General features: G+C 41.5%; 1 protein-coding gene across 6 annotated transcripts in view; it reads left to right on the top strand.

The window, feature by feature from the left end:
• The window catches only part of csnk1a1 (casein kinase 1, alpha 1), an 85,577-nt gene that overhangs the window by 45,467 nt on the left and 26,056 nt on the right, over window positions 1-14,054 (top strand). For all 6 annotated transcript variants that reach the window (XM_061901627.1, XM_061901624.1, XM_061901626.1 and 3 more), the window contains exon 4: window positions 1,389-1,487. In XM_061901627.1, coding sequence (XP_061757611.1) covers window positions 1,389-1,487 — 99 coding nt within the window. The remainder of the gene's footprint in view (window positions 1-1,388; window positions 1,488-14,054) is intronic.

Below are 14,054 nucleotides of genomic sequence, written 5' to 3'. Positions count from 1 at the left end.
AATTTTTTGGGAAGCTGTTTTTATACCCAATCATTGCACCCACCTGTTCCCAATTAGCCTGCACACCTGTGGGATGTTCCAAATAAGTGTTTGATGAGCATTCCTCAACTTTAGCAGTATTTATTGCCACCTATCCCAACTTTTTTTCACGTCTTGCTGGCATCAAATTCTAAAGTTAATGATTATATGCAAAAAAAAATGTTTTATCAGTTTGAACATCAAATATGTTGTCTTTGTTGTATATTCAACTGAATATGGGTTGAAAATGATTTGCAAATCATTGTATTCTGTTTATATTTACATCTAACACAATTTCCCAACTCATATGGAAACAGGGTTTGTACTTTGGCCTCAATTGTGTTTCCAGACAATAGCCAAGAGTGACTGTAAATGTACAGACTTTTTACAAACATGTAACATGTTAAATTACTGATGAGGCAGATAAGAAAAACAAGGAGTGCAGTATTCCGAAAAAACCTACAATAGTTTCAACCGCGTTGCCAGCTTGTTGAAAAAATGTGTTAAAACATTCAATAAACAATTGAAATTATTGCTTATGTGGCTGTACTGTTTATTCTTTTTACATTGATAAAACAAAGTAACAGGTGTTTTTTTAGCAAAACATAACACTTAGCCCTTTCTCTTTACCTAGCGGAGAATTAGTACACCACCTGATTGTAAAACCAAGTGTAAAGCACTAGAACAAGGGGGCCTTATCCTCTCTGTTTGTAGCGATGTCCATCCATCCATATACTACCGCTTGTGAAATCTAATTTGAGAGCCATATCTACTGATTCAGTCAGTCCAAATCAATGGCTGGTAATGTGTTCAATTTGTAAGTGTCAAACATTTTCAAAGTCAATGGCGATTCTCCAGCATCAACTCCAGTAGCAAGCATTATCTCTGAGCTCTCAATAGTAGCCTGGGGCGCTGGGAGCAAAGCACAGTATAACTGCGGCAGTTAAGTAGTTCCTCTGTTGGCTCCTACAATCCCAATGATGCTACACCTTGGTTAATATGCAGATCATTGCATGTAAATGGAGCGTTGTTGTCAAGTTAGTTTTTTTGGGTGTTTGAATAGACTAAATAGTAGACTCCCCATTACCTTCATTGTTAGCCGCCTCCTGCCAGCAATTTCTAAAATGCATAGAAAAGGGAAAAACATATGGATTGTGGATGATAAGCAACATTCCAAAAAAGTCCAAAAAGGACCATAGTTCAACAAGTTATCAGAAAGCTGATAATTGAATTTCACCTTTTTTATTGCATACTTGCTGTTTTTAGCTCAGCAAGTTCATCTAAGTGAAGGAACAACTATAAACACAAAAAGTGAAAATCTGCAAAAGGTCTTGGAGATAAAAGTGAAATATTTGACTTTTTCATTTTAGATGATCAGCAGAATTGAGTATGTACACACAAAGAACTTCATCCACAGAGATATCAAACCAGACAACTTTCTCATGGGCATCGGCCGTCACTGTAACAAGGTAAGACATGCAAAAAACTGTTTTCAACACAAGTTGATTGTATGTAAGCTGTTGCCAGCTATAGCTGATATCAACTTTACAGTCTAAATGTAAAGATGTCTTAATCATGGCTATGACTTAAGCCACAAAAATACTTGCCAAAGTACACATTAGCCCCTTTTTCACCAACTTTGAAGAGTCGTCCGTGCACTTCTGATAGTTTCTATTTTTTTGCTGCATTCTCCAATCGATGAATCAAACTTGCAATTGCACGCCATCTTTAACATTGTGTGTGAATGAAACAAGCGGGTTGCACCAATCACCATTCTGTGCACACCGCCTGCTCTCAAAAGTATGTTGGTTTCTGAAAAGATCTGCCAAGTACTTTTTGGGGGGGGGAAATTTGGGGTTATTGGGAAATTGTTTTCCCTTCATCTGTCTTTTCTGGATTCGGTGGGAACGTGCAGAGGTTTTTTTTGTTTTGTTTTTATCCCAGGTAAGTTGATGCGGTGAAAAGGGGGCTTATGATTAGAAATTGCCTGGTCAAGGCCCTCAGTGAATGTCATTGGGCTTTCTGTTCAAGAGAACAACCAATATATGCTTGAATAATGCTTTATTCTACGACGACATCTTGACAATGCAGTATTATTTCACAAAAGCTTTATATTTCATCACGATTTACAGTACTGAATTCTTCTAATGCAGTGGTATACATGCCAACTTTCAAGTTGGAGTAGATTTTGTGCAACCCTAACCTGCTGGGTGATTCAGGTTTGACCAATCCCACTTCAGCAGAAGTTTGTGTCGCTAAGAGAATTCCCCTGAGGACCGAAATTGCAGCAACATACCTAAATATTAAAAAACCTAATCCTGCCACTGGGGGGGAGAAACATCTTGACCGTGTTTTGACATTGATGGTCATTAACCTAACCTTTGACTTTAGGTTGTTTGCCCTTGGGAAGACATTTATAAGCAAGTTTTTTCCACTACTCTGTTTTGGGCCTGGGTCTTCTGGCCCAGAATTTGCAAATTTTCCTTAGGGTTTTTTGTTGATCAAGAGATTCGTATGAAATTGAAAGTTTTCCCTACATGCTCGCTTGTTCCAGTTAGCTACCCCAAATGTTGTCTCCCCAAATTTTGTCACACGTCTTAACTTACCCAATTCTATCTCTGCGCTTCAAATTGCTGGCATAACATGCCACTTGGAAAAGATAGATCTATACCTCAACAATAAATGGCATTGGTGTAATGCAAAGGAAGGGTAAAGTTTTGCTGGGCAGTGGTTTCCTGGATGAGGCTATGTGGGCCACCTATAGTTGCTTTTGGTTAAAGAGTTGAGTTGTTGTCTGTCATTGACTCCATTTACTGTTATTTGGCCTAGAATTCCTGACCCTGCTTTTAAGAAAACTACTATGACAAGGTATATGACTAGACAAAGAAAAAAAATGTTTTAATTTGGCTGCACGATGCATGCATGACATTTTGTGTATGAGCTTTTGAAGTGTTGAACTTGTAAAATAAAATATTAAAATTAAAAAAATATCAAAGTTAAAGTAAATAGGATAAATGTCTTTTTTTGTAGAAGTGGTGTTCTGCATCTCTGATTTTGCAGTTGTCAAGACAGGGTTTCCCTTATGTGTATCTGATTGTGGTGTGGTGCCACGGCTAAATCGAAGCTGTCACACCTTTTTAGAAATGAGGTTTGTTTTACATGGATATAAATTAAAGTTACATATACAGGGCTGTCTCAGAAATGTTGAATATTGTGACAAACTCCTTTGTTTCATCAAGTCCCGAGTCAATGCAGCTGTGTACCAAGAGATTTTAGAGCACTACATGTTTCCATCTGTTGATGATTTCACTTTCCAGCATGATCTGGCACCTGCCCAAAGTGCCAAAACCACCATTAACTGGTGTACTGACCATGGCATTACTGTCCTCAATTGGCCTGCCAACTCCCCTGACCTAAACCCCATCGAGAATTTGTGGGGTATTGTGAAGAAGCTGATAGACACCAGACCCAATAATGCAAATGAACTAAATACTGCTATTGAAGCATCCTGGGCATCCATAACACCTCAGCAATGCCACAGGCTGATTGCCTCCATGACACGCCGCATTGATGTAGTAATCTGTGCAAAAGGATTCCCAACAGAGTACTGAGTGCGTTAATTGACATTTTCAAATGTTTAATTTTGTTTTGCTGTTATAAATGTTTTTTGTTTTTTTTTACTTAGTCTGCGGAAATATTCCAATTTTTTGAGATAGGATTTTTGAGTTTTCTTAAGCTGTATGCCATAATCAGCAATATTAAAATAATAAAAGGCTTGCAATATTTCAGTTGATGTATAATGAATCCAGAATGTATGATATTTTCATGTTTTTAGTTGTGTTACCGAAAATAAAGGACTTCATCACAATATTCTAGTTTTACAGATAGTCCTGTAGTATAAATGGATATATATCCTATATTAGTAAACACTATTGACCACTGATGCGCATAAAATGTGGCCACTGAAAAACTTTGATCAACTGTAAGCAAGACGCACGCGAGTGTCTGGAACCTTATCGGTAAGAAAAGGCGAAGCCCGCACGGCTGCTTTGCCGCACCTTTACTCTGGCCGCTAGGGCGATGGGGCGGCGGCGGCTTTCCAGCAGCGGGATGCGCACAGCCCTGCTTTGCACTCCAGCAGACCCACCCAGCCATAAAAGCTAATTCTTGTCCTGAAGTTATGCATCTGACTTGCCGACTCCTCTTTCTTGCGGCATTCTTTTAACATATGCCAGATATACAGCATTGGCAATTGATAAAGACTTAGAAGGAAGTTCAGCTTTTCCAAAATGTAAAAAAAAAAAAAAAAGTGGTAAAAAATATTTTTGTTTGCATTACATTGACTAAATATGTTTAACTTTTGTTTAGAATCAGCTACTTTGGCGACAGTTTGGGGCAACTTTTTTCATTGATGTGATAACGTCTCAGTGCTGGAGCCAAAGGAGACAATCATTGGATAAATACATGACTTTGTCCCGCCCATGGACAATGAGCAAATAAATAAGAGCGATCGAAAGTGGGTAGCTGGACTGCCGCATGATTGGTCGACCTGTCTGGGCTGGATCCTTTTTTGATTGACATCAAAATGAGCAAATCAGCAATCTTGAAATATAAAACTGTGCCAAAGCATTTTGTAAACTTTTATTCGGTTTGTTGCTGTTATGGAGATATTTTATATTTTTTTAAGTGAAGTTTTCTTTGTAAAATCTAGCATCTTTGTAAAATCTAGCATCTTTGTAAAATCTAGCATATTTATATATTTTATTTGTTATTGAAGACTGTATATGTTTAAAGAGAAGCTGATAAATACCTTCCCCTACTTGAAAGACCAGCAGCTGCCACTGGTATACAATAACAATTATAAAAATAGAACAAAACAAAACAACAAAAATGGTATTAATAATAAAACCCTTTATTTTTACATGTGAATTATTTTTAACATTAATATATATATATATCTGCATCATCAACAAATATGCAAATCATTTGATTTCACTTTGACCACGCCCCAAGCCGTGCCCCACCCACATGTAGATTTCAAGCTGGGTGAAACCCTGCCAACGTATCAATGAATCAGCTGTATATGTTTTAAATTCCAGGCTGCTGTGGTGGCATCTTGATGCTGGGGGTAACAATCCAGTATGTCCCGAGTGATTTTTGTCAGGTCTTTGTGTCCATGATTGACAATTTAGCCTGCTTCTGCTTGGACATAAACATGGCGTGGCGGTTTGGTTGTGAAACTCAAAATCAAGAAGGGCGGCAAATATGCTTCTGTTGAGCTTTTTTTCCATAGAAAAAAAGCTCAACTTCTGACAGCGTTCTGCCTGTGAACAGCTTTTCTTTAAAAAAGAAATACGATCACATTTTAATCTAGTGACACAAGATCTAGTCACACCTATAGTAAACACCATCTCCTGAACTATGTTAACATGTGGTCTGTGCTGTGGTCTGTGAAACCCGTCATTGCAACGCAAGTAGAGAGTAGTCGTTTGCATGCTACGCCAATCTTTCAATGGCATTAACATCTACAGCTAATTACTTCTGTATTATTACTTACTTCTGCTACTTATGTCATATAGAATGTGCATTTCATGTACAGCATATAAACGTGTTATTTATGTAAATATGTTTACACTTAAGTTTTTTGAAAATGTATAAATAAAGCACATTTTGATAAGACATAGGGTTTATCCAGGTCAATTTATTCTCGGGGTTTTCAATAAATCGCAACTGGACTGTTTAGTTTGTCTTAGACATTTTGCCTCTCATCCAATTAGGCTTCATCCATTGCAACAGGCTTATAGATTTAGACATACAACACTATCTTTTCAACCATTCTTATAAGACACTATTTTAGCCTCCATCAAATAACAAGAGTTGGAAACGTTCCAGTCCCAGATGCTCCTTTTGTGCCATTTCTAAAAGTGAATGGTATGTTAACGTTGGTGATTTCAGTCTGACTGATTTTGGGCTGGTCATCCACAACAATCATTTTGCAACACGATACTTCAAATACTTCAATGCTAACAGAGATTGCCATTTTATTTGTCGTTGCAAATGACAAAGTCTGCACTTTTGCATCCCAAAAGGTTTTTTTTTTTATTGTTTTGGAGGATAAATAGTTGGGGTTTCGCTACCAACTTCCAGACCCAATCTGACCAATCTAAGTCTGAGCATAAACCGAGGAGCCGACTTGGAGGAGAAACTCTGAAATTAAGTATAAAAAAATGGCTAAAATAATAATCATGATGATTTTGATATTGAAATCACAATTAGTGACCTGATTATCTGAAAACATGAGTATTAATTGTAGTCCCAAAAGTCAACTTTATATCAGAATCAGCTTTATTGTCATTACGCAGGGTAACGAGATTGAGGCCATTCCATACATTGCGATGTGTGTATGCAAGAAAACAATGTGTACACCCAAGAGAAGGCAGTTATGAGGGTCAATGGGGCAGTCTGTTCAGGGTGGTTATGGGCCTGGGGAAGAAACTCTTCTTTAGCCTGTTTGTCTTGGTTTTAATGCACCTGTAACGCTTCCCAGAGGGCAGCAGGTGGAACAAGTCAGAGCCAGGGTGGTTGCTGTCATAGATGATGGCACTGGCTCTGTTGAGGCAGCGGGAGGTATAGATGTCCATCAGAGAGGGGAGAGGGCAGCTGATGATCTTCTGAGCCGCCTTGACCACTCTATGCAGCCTCTCCCTGTCTGCTGCAGTGCAGCTGCCGTACCATACTGTATTACAGTAGGTCAGCAGGCTCTCGATGGACGAGCGGTTGAAGGTCAGCAGCAGGTCAGGCTTCAGGTTGTACTTCCCGAGGACTCTCAGGAAGTGCAGCCGATGCTGAGTCGTCTTGATGATTGATGTGGTGTTGACTGTCCAGGAAAAGTAGTCAGAGATGTGGACTCCAAGGTACCTGAAGGAGTGGACCCTCTCCACACACTCGCCGTTGATGTAGAGGGGGGGCAGGGTCGGTGCTGTTCCTCCTGAAGTCGACAATGATCTCTCTGGTCTTGCTGGTGTTGAGAGCAAGGTTGTTCTCCGAAGACCAGGCAGTTAGCTTCAGGACCTCCTCCCTGTAGGCAGCCTTGTCACCCCTTGAGATGAGCTCGACCACTGTGGTATCGTCAGCAAACTTGACGATAAGGTTGTCACTGTGGGCTGGACTGCAGTCATGGGTGTAGAGGCAGTAGAGGAGGAGGCTCAGCACACAGCCCTGTGGGGAGCCGAAGCTCAGCGTGCGGGTGGATGAGAGGTGGGGGCCAAGTCTCACATTCTGGGCTCAGTCCGTTAGGAAGTCCCTTATCCAGGCCCTTGTGAGAGGGGGGAGGCCAAGAGTGTCCAGTTTATTGCAGTCTGTCCGGGATTATTGTATTGAAGGCAGAACTATAATCCATAAAGAGCATCCGGATGTAGCTCTGCTGCTGCTCCAGGTGGTTCAGAGCAGAGTGGAGAGCAACAGTGATGGCGTCCTCAGTGGATCTGTTCGCCCGGTATGCGAACTGGTGGGGGTCGAAGTGTGAAGGGATGTGGTCATTGATGTGCTGAAGAACCTTCCTCTCGAAGCACTTCATGATTACCGGAGTGAGGGCCACTGTTCGGTAATCATTCAGGCTGGTGATGGGAGACTTCTTCGGCACCGGGATTATTGTAGATGACTTTAGGCAGAATGGGATGACCGCCTGAGCTAGGGAAAGGTTGAAGATCCTGGTGAGGCGGGGGAGCGAGCTGGTGGGCGCACGCCCTGAGCACCTTCCCAGGTACTCCGTCTGGTCCGGCAGCCTTCCTGGGGTTCACACCCAGGAGCACTCGTCTGACACTGTGCTCCTGTACAGTGAGTGGAGTGGTGCCGGAGCCCGGCGGGGGCTGGGCTGGAGCAGATGAGAGTCGCTGGGATGTTTCAAAATGGGCAAAGAAACAGTTAACCTCTATTGCTAGTGTTGCACTCTGACCCGAAATTCTCACATCGCAGCCTCTGAAGTTCGTGATGTCATGAATGCCCCGCCACACCTACCGTGAGTTATTGCTGGACAGATGGGACTCTATGCACCTCCTGTGGTCCGCCTTTGCTTTTTTAATCCCTCTCTTTAGGTCGGCTCTAGCAGCACTGTACAGTGCCCTGTGCCCTGACCTGAAGGCTGCTTCGCGGGCCCTGAGGAGTGTGCGGAACTGGCTGGTCATCCAGGGTTTCTTGTTGGGGTAATTACGGATGTTTTTTTCTACAGTCACATTCCCGATGCAGAACTGTATGTAGTCGAGAACCATTCCTGTGGCTGTCTCCAGCTCCTGTTGTTGGAAAAGGTTCCAGTCTGTGTGTTGGAAGTTTGGGGGGTGCATCGTCAGGCCAGGTCATAACAGTCTTTGTGATGGGCCTGGCCTGGCGTCTGATGGGGGTGCAGGTAGGAGAGAGCAGGAGAGAAAGATGGTCTGACTGTCCAAGCTGGGGGAGGGGTGTGGCTCTGTACGCATGCTTCATGTTGGTACAGTCTTCAGATTGGCCTTATTAAAATCCCTGGATATGAACACCGTCGGGGTGGCCCCCCTGCGGTTCGTTGACGGTGTTCAGCAGACAAGAGAGCGCTGTGTTTACTTTGGCGTCCGGTGGAATATACACAGCCGTGATAATAACGACGGACAGCTCTCTCGGGAGAAAAAAAGGCCGACATCTAACAGACATGTAGTCCACGTCCGGGCAACATTGCTGTTCAATGATTGTCCCGTTGTTTCACCAGTTCTCATGCACGTAAATACAGAGCCCCTCTGCTCTTACCGGAGTCCTTAGTTCTGTCCCGGCGGAGCAGAGTGCGGCCGGCTAGCTGCATGCTAGCATCGGGTATTTCCGGGTGAAGCCAGGTTTCAGTGATGATCATAGCACAACAGTCCCGAACATAGCGGTTTCCAGCGAGTTGTAACTCCAGGTCGTCCATCTTCTGTACGAGGGATCTGGCATTAAAGAGGAACAGGCTCGGTAGAGGTGGCTTGTGGGGTTGTTTCCTAAGCTTGAGCAAGACCTGCGGCCAAGTTTCTGTTTCCTCTCTCTCCTCCGTCTGCGCCGTCTCCCAGACCCGACAACAAACCACGTTTTGCCGTCTGGGATGTTGTGCTTGTGGTGAAAGTTGCTCCAAACAGATATCTGGGGCGAGTTCCCGATATCCAAGAGTAACTGGCGGGTGTACCGGGTGTTTGCAGTACAGGTGGTGCACAGAAGGAAGAAGAAAAGGAGGAAAGAGCACTGAAATGGAGAGCCGTAAGCCGCTGCGGTTGTGCGCGCCGCCATCTTGGGAAAAAAACATATATATATATATATATATATATATATATATATATATATATATATATATATATATATATATTTCAAAAGAACTGAATATATTATTAACAAATGAACAAGTTAAAAAAAGGAACAATAGATGTAAAAAGCAATATGAAAAAATTAAGTTTTTTTTTGTTCCATTTTTACCTTTTACCTAGTGTATGTGCTTTTTGTGTCATATTAAATGCTTGTTAATTAAATGCAAAAATCACATGTATTGGTGCAAAGCATCTACAGACAATGTTGACCAGTATTTTACATTTATGCATATTAATATTGAAAATATATTAAGTGATTTAAGTTAAGTACATTATGCTTGTGTAAAGTACTTTTTTTGTTTGTGCAGTCAGACTGGATGTTGCACACAGGGCTTATACTTTGAAAGGAGAAAGTGCGCTGCTGTTCTGAGCTTGATGTCTAAAAACAGCTTGAGGCTGTAACAAAAAAATGACCAAACCTCTCAAGGTGCAATTGATATCCTGGTTGTACAATAATATTACATGGATGTCATTCACAACAACACACAACTGCATATAAATTAGTCAAAAACAAGTAAGAATAAAGTAACAATAATACTTTTAAATAGCAATATAGAAAATTAAATTTTCCTATTTTTTGTTCCCTTTTTTTCCTTTTATACTAATTTTACGACCATTGGGTATGTGCTTTCTGTGTCATATATACATTGGTAATTAAATTTTTTTTAAATCTTCACACGTATTGGGGCTATACATCTATGGCAGGGGTCGGCATCCTTTACCACTCAAAGAGCCATTTTGACCAGTTTCACAAAATAAAGAAAAACAATCGGAGCCACAAAACTCTTTTGAAATTTTAAATGAAATAACACTGCATACAGAGTTTTTTTTTTTTACTTTGTGCTATATATGAACCAGGGGTCTCAGACACGCGGCCTTCACCTTAATATGATAATTTAATGATAGTGGGGCCCGCAAGTTTTATATGAATGCCACTTGACAGCATCACACTTGCCAACCCTCCCAAATATTCCGAGAGACTACCGAATGTCAGATCAACTATTCTCACGGATGTTTGCAGGATTTCCTTCGATCAACAATAATAAGGGCATCCTATGAAGGCGCTGCCTTTGGCGCCCTCTACAACACTTTCAATCAGCTAGCCAGCCAGCCTCATCACGTGTCATATGAGGCTTCTGCAGACAGACAAAAACTATTGCAAGGCATAATTGTTTAACTACCATACAGGTCACACTGAGAGTGCCCGTTTAAACAACTTTAACGTTGTTACTAATATGCGCCACACTGTGAATCCACACCAAACAAGAATGACAAATATATTTCGGGAGAGCGTCGGCACTGTAACACAACATAAACACAAAAAAACAAATACTCATGCATCCCTACGCTCCCCACCCCCTCCGTGCGTCGGTTGAGGTGGGTAAGGTTGGGGGAGGCGGGGTTTGGTGCTAGCGGGGGTGTATAATGTAGCCCAGAAGAGTAGGGATGCATGGGATTCTGGGTATTTGTTCTGATGTGTTTATGTTGTGTTTGGTGTGGGTTCACAATGTGGCGGATGTTATTAAGAGTCTTAAAGTTGTATATATTACAACCCACAGTGTAACCTGTATGGCTGTTGACTAAGTATTCGTTGCAGTCACTTTCGTGTGTTAACAGAGACGCAGATTGTGTGGTGTTAAGGCGGGCGCAACGAAATGTTGTAGAGGAGGTTAAAGGCACTGCCATCACTGCACACACTCAATATTAAATTCCAGGTGAAAATTGGATAATGTTATCCCCGGGTGATTTCTGAGAGAGGCACTAAAATCCGGAAACCTCCCGGAATAATCGTTGGGGTCGGCAATTTAGCAGCTGAGCCACATCAGAGTGATCAAAAGCCGCATGCGGCTCCGGAGCCGCGGGTTGCCGACCCCTGATCTATGGACAATTATGACCCCCCCACAAAAAAGAGCGAGCCTCTCAATACAATTGCTGTCCTGCTTGTACATTGATTTTACATTGATGATGTCCTTCACAACAACACAATCAGATGAGAATTGTTGTGGGTGTATGGATTGCTTTAGCTTCATAGTTAAGTCGTTTCAAGTGGCTGTCTCAACATTTAGTTCAGGACCGGGCAGTTGGGATGAATGAGCAGTTCAATCGCACTTATGTCAATTTCCATGATATTCTGCATTTTAACAGCGGATTTTGTCTACTGGTTACGTGAATGAAAAATCATATGCCCCACTTTTGGTGATTATTAGGAGTGTAACGGTGCATGTATTTGTATTGAACCGTTTCGCTACGGGGGTGTATCGAACGAGTTTCAAAACTAAAGTCTTAACAAGCTGCTTTGCTTCTTCTGCCTCTGTGTCAGCACCCAGCATTGTCCCACCCACACAACCATCTAAAGCCAATCAGCAGTGCATATTCAGAGTGCATGTAGTCAATGCTTCAGCGTCGAGCAGATATGTGTTTAGCAGTTGAGCATAAGACAACGTACTCTCCCCAAATTATAATAAACACCTCCCAGTCAACGTTCTAGTTACATCACAATGAGCCCATTGACGTTTTAGAAACTTAAACTGCAGCTCAGCTTGCTCGCAGTCCTGTCTTGAAGTGAATGCTAATTAGCTTTTAGCGTAATGTTAGCTCATTTTTCTGTGTGCGTTAAGGGCAGCAAAGCCCTGTCCGTCTGTTATTTCCCTTAAAGTCCAAGGTTTTTAGGGATGAATAGTCTCTCCTTTTGCTATTGTACTATTTATTCAGCTATAGTTACATTAATCATTAGTAATGTAGCAGCCTAGTTTTGATTGGCAGGGTCCCTGCTATCACATGTTGACAAAAATATAACATTTACATTAGGGCTGGGCGATAGTGCCTTTTTTTAATACTGCGATATTTTTAGGCCATATCGCGATGTACGATACATATTACGATATTTTGCCTTAGCCTTAAATGAACACTTGATGCATACAATCACAGCAGTATGATGATTCTGTGTCTACATTAAAACATTCTTGTTCATACTGCACTAATATATGCTACTTTTAAACTTTCTTGCAGAGCAGGAAATCACAACTAAGTAAATTTACCAAAACTGTATTTATTAAAGTTATTAGTAGGTGACTTTTCAAATGATGCTACATCATTTGAAGCCGAACCACTGCCAAACGATGGAACCCGTGCTGTTTTTCTTGGGAATTAATTCTTCCTTCATTTGTTACCAGATTCGCACCTTCTTTCTCCGCAACAATCCGCTAGCATCACCGCTAACGTTAGCCACGCCGCAACCTCTCCGCTGGGCGAGGGCGTATACGTATGACGTGACAGAATGTGACGTATGAATGTGTGCCTGCTTGTCTGTGAGGAGACAGGAAAGAGCGAGGAGTGTAATGCCCCCAGCCGCGTGAGAACGTCTACTCGAATATTACGATATTGTCATTTTCTATATCGCATAAGACAAACCCGCGATATATATCGCCCAGCCCTAATTTACATAATAATTATCAACTACAGGCTTCCCAAATGCTGTAATAAATTAAAGGCCTACTGAAATTAGATTTTCTTATTTAAACGGGGATAGCAGGTCCATTCTATGTGTCCTACTTGATCATTTCGCGATATTGTCATATTTTTGCTGAAAGGATTTAGTAGAGAACATCGACGATAAAGTTCGCAACTTTTGGTCGCTAATAAAAAAGCCTTGCCTTTACCGGAAGTAGCAGACGATGACATCAACGGTGTGAGGGCTCCTCACATTGTTTATAATGTGAGCCTCCAGCAGCAAGAGCTATTCGGACCGAGAAAGCGACAATTTCCCCATTAATTTGAGCGAGGATGAAAGATTCGTGGATGAGGAAATTTGAAGTGAAGGACTAGAAAAAAATTAAAATTAAAAAAAGGAAGTTAAAAAAAAAAGGCGATTGCAAATTCTGGAAAATCCCTTATCCTTCTATTGTGTTGCTGTTGTTTTAGTGTGTTAAATAGTACCTGATAGTCGGAGGGGTGTGTCCACGGGTGTGTTGACGCCAGTCTCTGAGAGAAGTCACGAAGCTGCAGCAGGACAGAAGCTCCGCTGATCTCCGGTAAGAGGCGACTTTTTACCACAATCCTCTCACCGAAACCTGCCGGTTGATAAGTGGTCGGGAACCATGTTCGCTTGACCGCTCTGATCCAAAGTAAAGTTTCAACCCCAGGAAGCTTAAACAAAGAAACACTGTGTGTTTGTGTGGCTAAAGGCTAAAGCTTCCCACCTCCATCTTTCTACTTTGACCTCTACATTATTAATTGAACAAGTTGCAAAAGATTCAGCAACACATGATGTCCAAAATACTGTGTAATTGCGCGATGAAAACAGACGACTTTTAGCCGCAAATTGTGCTGGGCTAATATGTCCCCTTCAACCAATAACGTCACAAACACGCCTCATCATTCCGCAACAAGAAACTCCGCGGGAAATTTAAAATTGTAATTTAGTAAACTAAACCGGCCGTATTGGCATGTGTTGCAATTTTAATATTTCATCATTGATATATAAACTATCAGACTGCGTGGTCGGTAGTAGTGGGTTTCAGTAGGCCTTTAAGCTTGATGAGTTGACCTGAAACTGTTTAATGTTGCACTTTTTATGTGTAGAAGAAAAGTTTTGTCATTTTATTTAATCAAAGCAACAACTTGAAGTTTAATGTGGATTAACGTGGGCAGAATTATTATAGTGTTCCCAATGTTAAAAGGATA

The sequence above is a fragment of the Nerophis ophidion genome, linkage group LG05 (genome assembly GCF_033978795.1).
Source record: "Nerophis ophidion isolate RoL-2023_Sa linkage group LG05, RoL_Noph_v1.0, whole genome shotgun sequence".
Classification (NCBI taxonomy): domain Eukaryota; kingdom Metazoa; phylum Chordata; class Actinopteri; order Syngnathiformes; family Syngnathidae; genus Nerophis; species Nerophis ophidion.
The sequence above is the reverse complement of the archived record's forward strand: the minus strand, read 5'-3'. Positions and strand labels throughout refer to the sequence as shown.